Source organism: Formica exsecta, unplaced genomic scaffold, assembly GCF_003651465.1.
Source record: "Formica exsecta isolate Colony F162 unplaced genomic scaffold, ASM365146v1 scaffold34, whole genome shotgun sequence".
Taxonomy (NCBI): Eukaryota; Metazoa; Arthropoda; class Insecta; order Hymenoptera; family Formicidae; genus Formica; species Formica exsecta.
In genome coordinates this window covers 635,500-650,190 of record NW_021850653.1, presented here as the reverse complement: position 1 = coordinate 650,190, position 14,691 = coordinate 635,500, and the positions used below count along the sequence as shown (strand labels likewise).

At 38.4% G+C, this 14,691-nt stretch overlaps 4 protein-coding genes across 8 annotated transcripts in view; 2 read left to right on the top strand and 2 right to left on the bottom strand.

Moving 5' to 3' along the window:
- The first annotated feature begins 681 nt into the window (after positions 1-681).
- LOC115238448 lies at positions 682-10,693 on the top strand. Of its 2 annotated transcripts, XM_029812290.1 has the most exons (8): positions 682-931; positions 3,543-3,733; positions 3,847-4,039; positions 6,843-7,165; positions 7,318-8,840; positions 8,922-9,320; positions 9,530-9,912; positions 10,000-10,693. In XM_029812290.1, the coding sequence occupies exons 2-8, from the start codon at positions 3,621-3,623 to the stop codon at positions 10,354-10,356; spliced, it is 3,291 nt and encodes a 1,096-aa protein (XP_029668150.1). In that variant the 5' UTR covers positions 682-931; positions 3,543-3,620; the 3' UTR covers positions 10,357-10,693. The 2 variants fall into 2 exon arrangements, with proteins under 2 accessions (XP_029668150.1, XP_029668151.1); XM_029812291.1 differs by lacking the exon at positions 682-931 and having other exon boundaries at positions 1,926-3,733.
- A 27-nt stretch (positions 10,694-10,720) lies between these two features.
- Positions 10,721-11,369, bottom strand: LOC115238451 (protein HGH1 homolog). The gene is made up of 2 exons (XM_029812297.1): positions 11,113-11,369; positions 10,721-10,984 (listed from the first exon to the last, which is right to left on the bottom strand). The coding sequence occupies exons 1-2, from the start codon at positions 11,195-11,197 to the stop codon at positions 10,749-10,751; spliced, it is 321 nt and encodes a 106-aa protein (XP_029668157.1). The 5' UTR covers positions 11,198-11,369; the 3' UTR covers positions 10,721-10,748.
- A 603-nt stretch (positions 11,370-11,972) lies between these two features.
- Positions 11,973-13,295, top strand: LOC115238450 (coiled-coil domain-containing protein 86). Of its 2 annotated transcripts, XM_029812296.1 has the most exons (4): positions 11,973-12,125; positions 12,439-12,577; positions 12,798-13,002; positions 13,082-13,295. In XM_029812296.1, exons 1-4 carry the CDS (start codon positions 12,089-12,091, stop codon positions 13,160-13,162), a joined length of 462 nt encoding a protein of 153 aa, XP_029668156.1. In that variant the 5' UTR covers positions 11,973-12,088; the 3' UTR covers positions 13,163-13,295. The 2 variants fall into 2 exon arrangements, with proteins under 2 accessions (XP_029668156.1, XP_029668155.1); XM_029812295.1 differs by lacking the exon at positions 11,973-12,125 and having other exon boundaries at positions 12,402-12,577.
- The window catches only part of LOC115238449 (Fanconi anemia group J protein-like), a 50,471-nt gene continuing 49,050 nt past the window's right edge, over positions 13,271-14,691 (bottom strand). For all 3 annotated transcript variants that reach the window (XM_029812293.1, XM_029812294.1, XM_029812292.1), the window contains exons 11-15: positions 14,304-14,606; positions 13,898-14,236; positions 13,611-13,801; positions 13,489-13,540; positions 13,271-13,409 (exon numbers count right to left, since the gene is read on the bottom strand). In XM_029812293.1, coding sequence (XP_029668153.1) covers positions 13,305-13,409; positions 13,489-13,540; positions 13,611-13,801; positions 13,898-14,236; positions 14,304-14,606 — 990 coding nt within the window. In that variant the 3' untranslated portion in view covers positions 13,271-13,304. The remainder of the gene's footprint in view (positions 13,410-13,488; positions 13,541-13,610; positions 13,802-13,897; positions 14,237-14,303; positions 14,607-14,691) is intronic.

The window sequence follows — 14,691 nt, the reverse complement described above, 5'->3', positions numbered from 1 at the left end:
GCTCTTCCGTTCTCAGTACCAATCCTCTTACCGGTCTTCTTGACTTCGGTAATCCACCTCGGAACCAGTTGCAATATCGGTCAGTCGGAATATGTGATACATCAATTTGTCAATTTTTAATCGACTTACAATTAGAGTAAAACAAAAAAGTATGTATGAGGAAATTTAGAAATGTAATATGTCTGTATCTCTTTTCATAAATGTAGATTAAAAACGGCAAAAATTCAGTAAAATTTATGCCTAAAGATATTTTTCATGACTACATAGTTTTGCTTTTTTAAAATAAAAACTCGATCAGAACAATTTGAATGTTAGAATTTTTCACGAAACTGCACAGAAAATATCAATTAACGAAGAGAAAAGTATCTTTTCAATGAGATTTCATATAACATCCTCACTTATTGCTCGATTTCAAAATGCAGAGACTTGTATGAATCCGATACGTGTCTTAAATAACAGGCAAAAAATTCACACCACGATATCTCTTTAAATAAACGACGGATACGATAGCGAAGAAGTAAAGCTCTTATCCGATAGAAGCGCCGGATATTGTGGGTGTATTCACTTTATCAGCGCGATATCATTAGAACATCATTTCCGGACGGCCAACGAGAGAGTAACCGATGTTTCCCGAACGACCCAGAGTGTGGTCGTGAAGAGGAAGATCCTCGTCGAAGATCGTAGAGACGAGGACGGATGAATTGGCAAACGATCGTCGCGTGTGAAGCTCGTTGCGGTGCAGCGTGCTCTCGCAAATGATCCCGGTTCGATCAATTATCGTGATAGATTTCTCCGAGTACTTGACTGTGATATGACAGCGCGAATTTATCGAACGATTAAGATCGTCTCGTGTCAGAGTGGTGATTGTGTCGAAATCGGATAGTTATATTTAATTTTGGAGCACACAAAGCGATTGATCAGAAGCAAACAGGTATATTTCGCAAGTTTAGTCTTATCGGTGTTGTGACGTAATAAACATAAAGCTTATCGTAACGAGAAAGATAAATATCTCTTATTTCGAATTATGATATATGATAATAGAGTTTTGCGGGCTCGTCTATTCCATACACATTCTAATTTGACAACAAATGAAGATATATATTATGCGCGACAGAAGAAAATTATAGAAATTGCTCTGCACAAAAATTATGGAAATTTTATTTTGCACTTGATTGCTTACATCTTATTAACATAAACAGATCTTATATGTGTGTATATCTTAAATGAATGTACAAAATGAAATCTCTCGATAATTAATAAGTTTCTAAAATCAATATATCAATTTTTAAAGCCGCTAAGAAAATCGGAACTATCGACTTAATCGATACTTAAATGACGCGCTCCGAGAAATGTATCTCGCGCATGTGATTATCGGCCGGTTCGATATCCATTAAAGCAGATGCAGGCGGGAAACGAGCCGTGAACTCGGTAATTGTAAGTTGAACGACGCTCAAAGTCGATCGACTAGCTCTCTTCTACGATGCATCGACACGTGATGCCGTAATCTGTGTTCGCCGACCTTAATACCGTTGCCTTAAACACATCGTGGACAGCTCGACAGTTATGAAAACGAGGAGCTGCTCTCGAGAGGAACGGATAAACGCACTTGTCTCGTCGATGGATGCGATCAAGCGCACTTATGGTTGTTTTGTTTCCCGTTGTGTCCACAACTGGAATTCTCTCAACATCTCCGTTTACAAATCTCGCATTCTTACACGACGATTAAGTAAACCTTAATTTTTCAAAAGTCATTTTTATAGCCGCACAATCACAAGTCACTAATAATCGTCGATCGAGTCTAGATTCGTGCTGCTATGGTGATTACGGTAGCGTGCAGTCCGAAATTGGGTCACTGGCGTCAAGAAGCTCGTCGGTGATTATTCAGGGCCGGCTTCATGCGATGAGCAAGGAGGCAGTCTCCTCGAGTGCAGCCTCATAATGAATGAGAAACAATGTGTTACAAATCATACAAACTATATAAAACAAAAATTAAGCGCCAAGAGAGCTACTTACGATGAGATGAGAACGCGCGGAGAGAAAATTTCCGTTTTAATTAAACCAATGCATACACTGTACTCTCCGAGTCGACCCTCATAATTACCGATGATTATCGCGACGCTGCCTTCGTTCTTTTACGACATATTCCCCTCGATGCCGTTGCCTCGATCGATCGTAACGAATCCTAATTATAGCCGCTGTTTGGCAATCAATTTCACCATGTAACGATCGCGAACAGCATACGCGAGGTCAACACGCGCTTAATTTCGCGTGGGGGGAGGGGTGGAGGAGAGAGGGGGAAGCACGCATTGACAGTTATTTCAGATTGCATGCGTAATGTTGGATCTGAGCCGACATTGACACCTTTCGGAATCCGTCGATCTGTTGCCCATGATACACCTGGTCCATAACTGTATAGTCTAACTGTCTGTGAGTAGTCGCATAGATAATCTGAAGCACGACAGCTAGTTTATATCAGACGCGTATGCGAAATTGGTTTTAACTTTTCACTGCAAAAGTACACCGCTTTTAGTGTAAAGTTTTTCCTCTGATGTATATGACTTTCTTATGTAAAATTTGAATTATTTAATACAATTTAAATATAAATTGCATAATGTCTTCTTCCTAATTGAAAGAACGTCGTTATAAAAACTGCGAATATATCACGCGAATTCGTCGAAACTAACATCGTATGCGAATGACGAAGCTGTTTTCTCCAAGAACGTTGTTAAAAAGGCAGCGCGCGTACGGCCTTAATGAAGAAATGCGTGCAGTTTCACGGAATGCCGGTGAAATCCGAAGCAACATAGACGTGCACGCAATTTTTCTATATATTCCCGTGAATTACAGTTTCTGCTGCGGCTTTAGCGATTTCTAGCTCGCGGGGTAATGACCTTAACATTATCTAATTAGCTTGATTTACATTTACATGTGCAAACGTCAAATCCTGATTTTCCGAGTAGAAAGAAAACTTTCATCGCTTAGTGCATCGACCGATACGCCAGCCTCGCGTTCGCATAATATCGCGACATCAAGGTCTAAATTATCGCTGTCTTAATCAATCGTTTTATCTGCCACGCATCGACGAGCTCATTGTTCTTTGCATTTTTCTTTTGTCCGATCTCCGTCACTTTTACCGTTCCCATGTAAAAATACCAGCGTATGTAAAAGTAACAGACTAACCCGGTCCCTATTTTAATTATTCACGCACCGCATAACGTTCGCATAGATTTGACGCATCGCGACGTTAATAGCAAGTACTACTCAGAAAATCAGTTAAAAACCGACTGTGATCCTATATTGTCCGATCAATTTTAAGAACTTTTCCTCTAATATCATCACCATCGTATTTGAGTCATTCCGGAAACCTTGAATGACTCTCCTGCAAAATTGTCATTTTCTGCGAGAGCAGGAGGATATCAAAATAATCATCCTGTCCGAGTTTTTTACAGTCGAGGAAGAAATAGCGCCAATTATATCATCAGCTGTAATAATTCTTTCGTACTTGAAAATATTTCATTGTGATGAATGATTTTCCTTTTCAGAACGAATGACATCAACAGACAATACGACAAACAAAGGAATCTGCAAGTACATTGGGTTGTGCAACATCCGGATAAATCATGTCGACCTTAGGAATATCCTGTTACGAGGATGGGTTTCGATTGGGTGGGCCGCCATCGGAATGCTCCCTCAGAAGCAAGGCGCAGATCGACGCACTGTTCGAAGATTCCAGGTGAATTTATCAAACTATTCTAGTCGTTAATTCAATCCTTTAGATACATAAACATCCAGATCAATATCGATCTTGCACTCTCTTTTCCATTAACGATTCCTCGATCACTTCAGATCGATCTGCAGTTCTACATTGAGCGGCTGGTACGCCGGATTGTCGGTCGTCATCCCGACCAACCCCGACGACTCGAGCGCTGAAGAGCAGAAAAGGGTAAACAGCGCTGTCCAGGCGCGCATCGAGGCAATGTTCGCCTCGGTGGAGGCTGAAAGTGGAACGCCCGGTGAATGCGCCGCCGCTATCCTGCCGGTAATGACACGAATAATTACGCACGTAGAGCACATTCTCGCGAAAGACGCACCGCACGCTACTTTTGTTCAAATCTCCGCCGTCTCGGAAGAGACTTCTGTTCGGAGGCCAGAAACCGTAATTGCCATATAACGGACGAATACGCGCGCTTGCATTTTCACTTATGTTAATTCTATTGTGCATCTCGACGTATCTTTCTCTTTCTCTTTCTCTTTTTCTTTCTCTCGTTTAAAAAATCTTGGAAATCAGCATGGCCGACACCGGGTACCGCAACGAAAGACTTACCTACTTCGCCAACGAACGTGACCCTTAAGAGTACTTAATCGTCTATTTTAGTGTCAAAATTAAAGCGACCGCAAAATGCCGTGGAAGAGAACGTCAAGACTTAACGAGAAATTAATGCAAGGAGCATAAAACGTGGCAATCGTTACGTGCAAAAAAAATATTTCGTATCCCAGGGCGTCGATCTGGAATTTTTAATCGTCACTTTCATTCCGCTCACGATCCGCGAAGCGTGACAGACTTCCATAAACTATTCGGAGCGCTGAAAAATTCTCCTTCAGTTGTTACGCCGGTATACGGATTCTTTTGCCGATACGGTACCCTGTTTTATGGGTTTTGAGCCCCGCGCCGCAATGTTTCGACTCGCTTCCCGCACTTTGATTGAAACTCACGAAAGAAGCTGCTGATCGATTGATAGGGTTACACATTACATAGTTATATACATGAGCGAGGCGAACGAATGAATACACAAGGAATCATGCAAATCGGCATGAAATTGGCGGATATATTAAAATATTGCCATATGCGCGGATATATCCACACAGCGGTCAGTTCGCGTTGCGTTTACTTTACATCCAACAACAATGTCAAACTTGGTGGATGGGAAATGGCTGTAGAAATGGGAATCGTTTCAATCAGAAATATTATCTAACATATATATATATATATATATATACATATATCTTTTATCGTAATCATAATTAAACCGAATAATTAAATTCGTTCTTCAATTAATTTATTTATATTTCTTATTTCGTCTCAGAAAACTAAGTAATTTTTAATCGACTCATTTTTCATCGAAAATGGGATCTGAGATCGGTGAAAAGCTTTGTGAAAAAAAGTATTTTCCGCTTCGTAAAATCTCGCGTAAATCACCCTGATGATGCTCATGGTGATTCCGTGTCAGAAATAAAATTGAGATCGACGTATAATTACTCGCGAGCTGATTGCTTGTTAGAAAGGAAAGAATCGCGCGGTGATCTTTCAAAGAACGGAGTATAGAGAAGAGAGAAAGCAAATTATTTTTGTAATATTTAAGTTGAGATTAAATCAAATCCTTTGGTGTTTAATCGGTCTTGAACAACAAACGTTAAACTTTCTGTCATGTTAATTAGTTCATATATTAAGCTATAATATAATACCGTTTTATACAAATGAGATTGTAATGCATTGCAATACAAGATATTAAGGCATTCCTAGTAGACGAAGAAAATGTTTTGAATGAATAGCAATACACAAAGAAGGGAGTCTTATAATTCTGAAATCGTAATACGAATTTTGCAATGGATTCGTATAGTAAATTACATAGCAGAATGTTACAACAGATGACTGTATCAATCATTAAAATACTCATATTTAATTAATGCGTTTCCCAAGTAAAATGTTATCTGCATTTCAATATGTATAAATTATCGATGATCTGTTCTATATTTGGTATGCATACCGCGCACACATTGCTCAATCATAACCGCCATTGGTCGTAGACGCGTCCCGATTGGAAAAAAAGTATCGCGATAAGGCCTTCGACTTTCCTCAGGGCGTCGATCTGGAATTTTTAATCGTCACTTTCATTCCGCTCACGATCCGCGAAGCGTGACAGACTTCCATAAACTATTCGGAGCGCTGAAAAATTCTCCTTCAGTTGTTATGCCGGTATACGGATTCTTTTGCCGATATGGTACCCTGTTTTATGGGTTTTGAGCCCCGCGCCGCAATGTTTCGCCTCGCTTCCCGCACTTTGATTGAAACTCACGAAAGAAGCTGCTGATCGATTGATAGGGTTACATCATTTGGCGAAAGAATTCCTCTATTCTTAGGCGTGGCAATTGTCGATCATGATGATCTGGCAGTTGTTTATTATCTCTTACATCGAACATTGATTTTATCCTGTCTTTTTAATGGTTGCGAACTCGCATACTTCTTTGCATACATAATTCGGAAAATTAAATTTCACAGATAATTATGATAAAGAACCGTTATTTTTTTCTCATCTCGAAGGAACAGAATCCCAGGCGAAATTCGAATTTTATTCGATACATTCCGTATTAAAGCGGTAGCGAATAAAACGGCCACACAGCAAAATTCCTCGTTTCGGGAGACTAGTTTTAGAACTTCATCGCATTCGACATGCGCAATAAAATTCCTATATAATGATCCCGCCTGTTTATCTTTAATATTGCCCATCGTGCAAAACAGGTTTGCACCGGTTTCAGCGCGGCACACGCACGAGAAACGCACTTTTTATCAAGCGCTATTTTTATATGCATACGTCAGTGTTTCAAAATGTTGTTTGCAATACATAAAATCTTATGTGCTGCATGAAGCTTCATTGTATGTACATTGTCATTCTCATTGATCGCTTCATGCTACTGAAATGATACGTTTTCTAATCCGACAAAACGAATCTAAATGTACATTTAATACTTGAAGTTATTTGCTTTCTCTCCCTACTTCTTCTTCTTTACTAACATCTATTTCCTATATTTATATAATTAAAATATTGTGTACCTTTCTTATGTAGGTAAAATATATGGGAGCTGCTCCGGTCGGTGGACGCGTGGCGAGTGTACGGGGTCTTCAGGAACCTCTTCGTCAGCTATTGGAACGTATAGAAGGGTGTGTCAGGGCCGAGTTGGAAATCTCCAGACGTGGACTAACATTCCGCACGAGCGACGTCTGTGAGAAGAATAATCCTTTTCGCAGGATAGCGGTATGGAGTGCTCTGAAGCTGAGATGCAAGAGAATACCATCGGGCGACGTGCATCACGCCTTCTTACCTTTAGTTGGCGATCAGGATCAAAGACACACCCAAACATTGGAAAATAAACACGCTGATCTCTACAGGTCTCACAGCAACGCTATATATTTTGATATGATTAATTTTCTTGGGACAAAGTAAAATTTATTATTATTATATTAATTTAGAAAACGCGCATATATCCGAGTATAAAATTGAAAACATAATTCTATGATCTTAATTTTAATTTCAATTTTAGAACAATGCGCGGTTTAAGAAACGAAACAGAATTATATCCTCCGATCTTCGCCGTGGTGATGCGACGACCTGGGGCTGCCAGACTCCTGGAATGTCACGGATTCGCCTGCGAAACCGAGGAAGATGCTGTGGCGGCTGCGGCCACGTTGTATCGCGCTCTTCTCGCCGATCTGGACGCGAATCGCCGACGACCACGTCACACGAACGGTGTCGGTTGCATCAGTCTGGCCTCCGTTGCTTCCAGCGTCCGAGAACCCAGCCTCAGCAGCAGGATTAATTGTTTGCTGCCTCCGCCACCAAGACCGACTGCGCCTCATCCTGTGAGACCACCCAGAACCAAAAAGAGTTCTATGAGTAGCTCCGTTACTGAGGACGAAGGCACAAAATCTAGTTTACAGAAGATGCCGCGTAGAAAAAAAAAAAATTCCGACGTAAAGGCGGAAGACATTCTTGAGGCGCGTGGAAAAAGACGAGATGTTAAGAACGAAAAAAGCAAATTCGGACAGAGCAATCGAGACATTATATTGTCCAGAAACGAGGAATTACAAAATTCGAAGAACAAGACGTTTTCCACTAAGGATCAAAATTCCTTGAGAATCGAAATAGAATCTGAAAAGCCTGATGAAATTTACAACATTAATGACACGAATAGAATCTACGAAAAGCAATCCAACAAGTACGAGAAACTGTACAAACAGAACAATCCGAAGAAGGAGCAGGCGGATTTGAAAGACATTTATGAAACAAATTATGGATCGTACAATTTGAATCGAGGGAACGCTGATAATTGCGAACGGCAATCGTACTCTTCCAGAGCCGATAGTATTTTGATGTATGATAAGGTCGATAAGACCGGAAGAAATGAGACAAATTCTAGTTACAAGCAAACCGGTGGAAAGAAAGAAAGTACTTACAGTCCGCGCATCGAAGACGATGATAAGATCTATAGTCTCGAAAAGGAGGAGATTTACGTCAGCAAAAATAATAACAGGAATAATAAGATGAAAAGTTCTCAGGAAGACATTTTCTTTGCGAAGAACTTGAAAAATAGCGAGCGCTGTCAGTCGCGTCAGGAACGTTCGGATAGCACGACAAAACAGCAAAGACGCTCGCGAGATCCAGAGAGGATGTATTCCGGCAAAAGGCTCAACAGAGTCGTCACTATGGACAAACCGTTGAGGAAGGAGCAATCGGATCCCGTTTATTCGCTGAGCATACCAGAGTATAGTCGCCCTCGGAGAAGAAGAAGCAGAGCGGGCAGCGAACCGCCCGTCAGTCATTCAGAGAACAAACTCTTGCAAGAGAACGCGTTAAAGAGATCGCAGAGCGACATAGACGTGGACCGAGGCGATCTAATGACGAGAGTCGAGTTACCCAGAAGAGGGAGTTTCTTGACTTCCGGAAGTACTCGAAGATCTAACAACATCAAAGGTGGCACTCCCTTAGGATTCACAGAACTGTTTGACGAGTTTAGAAATCAGGAGGGTTTGACCAGTGTGGATGATATCTTGGCGGCTATTATAGGTAATCGAAGATAATAATCTGTATGAAATGATAATGCAATTTTTAAGAACAAAATTATGTATCTTTGTGATTTTCTTTCAGATCCGGAAGGTATGTCATTCAACGATTTGAAACCGCTCTACAAGGAATTTTTACTGAAATTGGCGGCAACCTTAACGCAAGACGAACTATACCAGAGATCCGCCAGCATCATGAGAAGACGTCGGAGACCGCAGAGACGAAGATCGAATCGTCGATCTTGTTTATTGGGCAAAGCCATCAAGAGATCGGTCTCGAGATTGAAAGGCGGTCCCACGGAATTCACTTCTGTGATATTTCCGGCGAGGAGATTGAACGACAGCTTCGGCAGTAGTTCGTCGTGCGACGTCAGAAACAATCATCGAAATCGAGTACTAGCGAGTAGACTCGGTAGGAGAAAATCCTCGTGGAAGGCAACCAAGAACGGCGCGTGTCACACTACTTCGGAGGACAGCGATACATGTATGTAGAAATATTGTAATTAAAAATTAAAGTCGATCTTATCCGAGTCTACAAATAATTTCAGCATGATTTTCTTTTCCGATGTCTTAAAAATACAAAACAAAATAAAAAATATAAAAGCATAATAAAAATATAACAAATTGTTTAAACCAATACACATAGCTCATATTAATATGTATGGTTGACGTAATAATTATAAAATTACATAGGTAGACGATTGAATCGTAACATGGGTGCCACCGCAAACAGAAGCAGCAGCGGCTATGTAAGCTGCAGCGAGTGTAGCTACGACTCCGAGTCATGCACGTGCGTATCGGCGGACAAGTGTTATTGCTCGTTGTCTAGACGTATACCAGCTACGTCGGTGCCTGGTAACACGGTGGTTTGCGCTTGCGATACTGACAGTTGTTCCGAGAGCAATAAGTGTTACTGTGCGAGGAAGCCGATACAGTCGACCATACTGGAGCAACTTAGACAGAAAGGTATCGTGCCGTCGGAGAGCACTCTCAGCAGAGGAGATAGTCCCGAGAGGATCAGAAGCTCGAGAATGACCAGCAGTCATAGCTCATCGCGCAACACCGATTTTCTCAAGGTAGCTAAAGGATCTTACATGAATTGTTGATCTTATCTCACAATTTTGCAGTCGTATTAAAATCTATTTGCACGAATCTCACTTCAGACCCGATCATCGCCGATTTGCGGTAGTTCGGATAATTTGGCCTTAGATTACGATCTCTTCAGCCCAGGGAGAAAATCTCAGCAGTCGTCCGGCAGCGAGAAAGTTCTCGTCGTTAGCGCTAGGGATACCCAGGGCCGTTTGGTTTACGTCGGCGGCACGGAACGAGATAAAAAGTATTCTTCTCGCGGTAACGGGAGACCCGGAGCGCATCACGAAGCACTCTCCATCAAGAAAAGCGCAGAAATCGCCGCGGTCTTTGGTGCAGGAGAAAATAATCGAAACTCGAGAAGGACTAGTAACGCGTCGAGTATAAGAAGTTCGATCAGTCTCGAAGCTGGATTGGGCTACTTACCTTGACGAAAGCTTTCACAAATTATTTCCACGAAAAAGAATCTCGAATATTTAAAATATTTGATATTATAATATACACGCGTCTCGTACAGCTTGCCATTCGTATTATCATCGAAAAAGAATCAGTCATGAAAGTATCGTGATTCTATTAGTCTTGTTTCAATTTTCAAATATTATAAGATATGCAACTACTTACTCGTACCTGTTTCATTCTTAGTATATAAGTTACAGGAAATAGAAACTATTTATGTGCTTTTATTCCAATTTCAAAGATCTATGATTATTTATATGCGATAAAAACATCAAGTTGAATATTTTTTGCTACGCTGGACCTGATAGCTTATTATTATATATATATATATACACAGAGATAATAAACAGCAACTATATAATTACATTTACCTTATACAAATTTCTATTAAATTAAGGCTATATTTTTGTTCCTTTATTGAATTTGACTCTGAAATAATCAGCATCGCATTGGTTCCTGATTCATCTCCGGTAATATTTACCAATGTCAATGCAGCATCCTTTCTGATAGGAGTGGAAGAATCTTGCAGAAGAATAGCAAGCTGTTTCAATATTTCTGGTAGCTTCAACAGGAGTTCTCGACCATCGGCAGTTGCTGTGACACCTATATATTATATTTAAGTGATGAGTGATTATTCCTTTTATATAAGTAAACCAAAAAATATTATATAAAATACATGTGTTTTAAACATAAAATATTTATATATGCAATTAAAATATACGAATACATACCGAGTATGTATTTCAATGCAATAGCTTTCAAATCCAATCGTGCATCAAGACATAAATATTGAGAAATTTCTTGTAGAGATTCCATTATTAGAGCTCAACACGCATGTATTTAATTTTACAACTGTTAGATTCCGATAATTTTAACTTTTAAGAAAGATATGTGTTTATCTGCAGAATACGCTATACATGCATTCATAATCAATGTAGCATGCTTGAAATCGGCGTGAATCATGAATGTACGAGGTACGAGGTACGAGTACGACATGAGTACGCACAGCCCTCTATAGTATACGTATACAATACACAATTGTGAATGAAACTTATACGTCAGTATACCATCTGATAATAAAAGCTAGAATTTACATCCGTCGATACGTATATATAAAGCTATACTCGTAATTTATATGTCAAGATACAAGTTAAAAACTACAAATTATAGAATAAAAAACAAAAAAAGTTCTTTTTCAATCAATAATTAACCAAATATTCCGTTCCTTATCTCACCAATAAATCTTACTTTACTTCGGTAATGCAGTCTACCAACGGCAATCTCGATTCTACTTCGATTATTCTCCGCTTTTCTGGCTCAGATATGCCACACAGTGTTGTGAGATGGGCCGGGTTTAATTTTATATAAATAAAATATATATATATAATCAAAAATTTAACGTACTTAAATTCTTGTCAAATAGTATAATTTGTAGCGTCGTCCACATACAATTTGCTAAATTTCTACTAAATTGCATTATTATTAACTAGATTACTTAACAAAACATGAAAAATATACAAGTGACAGTAATATAATGTACTTGTTTGCAGGTTTTCTTCAATAATTATCGCCGCGCATGCGCGAGAAAACCCGGCCCGTCTCACAACACTGATGCCACAAGCCGCAAGCCATGTGACGAAATAACCTATGAAAGTTATTTATACAAAGAAGACATATTTTGGCTGCACGTTTTATTAGCATTTTCGAATGATGGAGAGTGGAGAAAAAATAACGCATATAGAAGATATATTAAACGGAAATGAAGCGCCTGTGCATACTAAAGATGTATCAGAATCTTCATCCAGTATCGAGAAACGTGAGAAATTATGTATTCCGAGGGGTAAACCAAAATCTGGTAGGATATGGAAGGAACAGAAAACAAAGTAAGTTATATATAATTTGGTTGAAAAATTTTATATAAATAAAATATATATATATATAATCAAACATTTAACGTACTTAAATTCTTGTCAAATAGTATAATTTGTAGCGTCGTCCACATACAATTTGCTATTTTCGAATGATGGAGAGTGGAGAAAAAATAACGCATATAGAAGATATATTAAACGGAAATGAAGCGCCTGTGCATACTAAAGATGTATCAGAATCTTCATCCAGTATCGAGAAACGTGAGAAATTATGTATTCCGAGGGGTAAACCAAAATCTGGTAGGATATGGAAGGAACAGAAAACAAAGTAAGTTATATATAATTTGGTTGAAAAATTTTATATAAATAAAATATATATATATAATCAAAAATTTAACGTACTTAAATTCTTGTCAAATAGTATAATTTGTAGCGTCGTCCACATACAATTTGCTAAATTTCTACTAAATTGCATTATTATTAACTAGATTACTTAACAAAACATGAAAAATATACAAGTGACAGTAATATAATGTACTTGTTTGCAGGTTTTCTTCAATAATTAAAACACGTGGTATTCGATTATCACTAGCTAAAAAACAAAAGTTAAGAGAAGATTTGAAACGTGTTAAGGAAATGTCAAGAGAGATCAAGGCACAAAAACAGGCAGAAAAGGAGTCTAAAAAGCAACGAAGAAGAGAAAACTTGAAAAGAGCGGAAGAGAATCGAAAGAAGAGCGAAGTAGTACAACCTGTAAGTAAAAATACTATTATTTACAAAAGCATACATTTTTATGTATATATCATAATTCCCATTTTATTGTCATTTTCAGATTAAAAATCTTTCAAAAATAAAGAGAATGAAAAAGAAACAGTTAAGAATGATTGAAAAAAGAGACACAAGTAACATGTAACATTAAAAAAAATATATATATATATAAATAGGACATTGAGTATACAAAGTACTGTTATTTGTTAAAAATAATTCTTAATAATAGTATTTTTAATCTCTAGCACATGGATTTCTTTATATATTAAAAAAAAAAAGTCAATCTTCTATACAGCTGCGACGCATTTTTTTCCCCTTTCACGTGCAATTTGTATTTCTACAAAATTTTCAAGTTCTGTTTGAAGATCGTAATTCCCATCATCATATATCCACTGTGATATAAACATACATTTATGCAATATATATAGATAACAGATGATTTATTAACATTCTTGTAGTAGAGTAACTTACTTTTGTTTTAATCCATTTTGGTAAATAGTTAATAAAATTTTGGTTCCGGAATCTACACAATTATCTTTATAAGAACTTCTCTATTTCCACACAATTTTATACATACTTAGTCTTATACATACCTTTCATCCACCAGTAACACAGCACCCCAATCATTTTTATGTCTAATACAACGGCCTAGTGCCTGGTTTAATGCTCTAAGCGCGTCTACAGTATACCATTCTCGACCAGGCAAAAAACCTTTGGACTTATTCGAGTTATTATAGTCCATCTTCATAGATACATCGTTTTTGTTTCTATACGGTATGCCGATCTAATAAAGAGTATATTATACGCTTGTGCTGCATGCATGTAAATATATGTGTAGACATGTAAATAAAATCAGTATAAAATAAGGAATGTTATTTACCGCTAGTACGCATCGAGCCTCGTTATCGCTAAAATCGATTCCTTCCGCCACTTTTCCCCTGAAAACTGCGAAAAAGATAGCTCCAGATGCCACACGAAAGGATTTTGACGACGATTCCTTGATTACATCGCAATATGCTTTCATCATCGCGGGAAAATCCTTGCTTTCTCGGTTTCTCGGTTCCACAAAAATTTCTTTCAATTTCTCTAGTTTGCTCAATGTGTCGTTATTCTTCCATCTATCGAGTAGCTTGTTCATTGCGAGGTAAGATGGGAAAAAGCATAGCACACCATATGGCACTGTATCACACACTTGAAGAACCAGACTACCGAGTTCGTCCTGTTACATTACAATCGAATTTCAACATAATATGCTCAAGCGAAAAGAGAAACGATTTTTATTTTACCTGAAAATTCCAAGAGTTTACATTTTCGTAGGTAGCTATCAAGGTTTTTCCATTCGGCCCACGTGGTATACATCTCACGTACACTTGCTCCTTCGATATGATGTGATCAGGATTGACTATATGTGGGAATTTCGTGCCAAGTTCGCTTTGGAATGACGTAATCGGCGTAAGAGTACCCGAAGCAACTATCACAGAGCGGGCGGTGCGGGCTAAAGGTGCAAAAACTATAGCGGGATTCATACATAACAGTTTCAGTTCTCGTAATGGTTTATTCTTCGTCGAAATCCAAACATCTTTAGGTATCTATAGAAAATAATTGTTATATAGCATTCGATATATAATGTTATATAGATTATAATAACAAAACAGCTTATATATATATATATAG

Bases quoted from the DNA above. Each gene is read 5' to 3' on its own strand.
- LOC115238450 (XM_029812296.1), top strand. From the start codon at position 12,089: ATGATGGAGAGTGGAGAAAAAATAACGCATATAGAAG. The intron at 12,578-12,797 runs GTAAGTTATATA...ACTTGTTTGCAG, and splicing joins TGGAAGGAACAGAAAACAAA to GTTTTCTTCAATAATTAAAA. The intron at 13,003-13,081 runs GTAAGTAAAAAT...TGTCATTTTCAG, and splicing joins AGAGCGAAGTAGTACAACCT to ATTAAAAATCTTTCAAAAAT.
- LOC115238448 (XM_029812290.1), top strand. From the start codon at position 3,621: ATGTCGACCTTAGGAATATCCTGTTACGAGGATGGGTTTCGATTGGGT. The intron at 3,734-3,846 runs GTGAATTTATCA...CGATCACTTCAG, and splicing joins GCACTGTTCGAAGATTCCAG to ATCGATCTGCAGTTCTACAT. The intron at 9,321-9,529 runs GTATGTAGAAAT...AAAATTACATAG, and splicing joins TTCGGAGGACAGCGATACAT to GTAGACGATTGAATCGTAAC.
- LOC115238451 (XM_029812297.1), bottom strand. From the start codon at position 11,197: ATGGAATCTCTACAAGAAATTTCTCAATATTTATGTCTTGATGCACGA. The intron at 10,985-11,112 runs GTATGTATTCGT...TATAATATATAG, and splicing joins TGCATTGAAATACATACTCG to GTGTCACAGCAACTGCCGAT.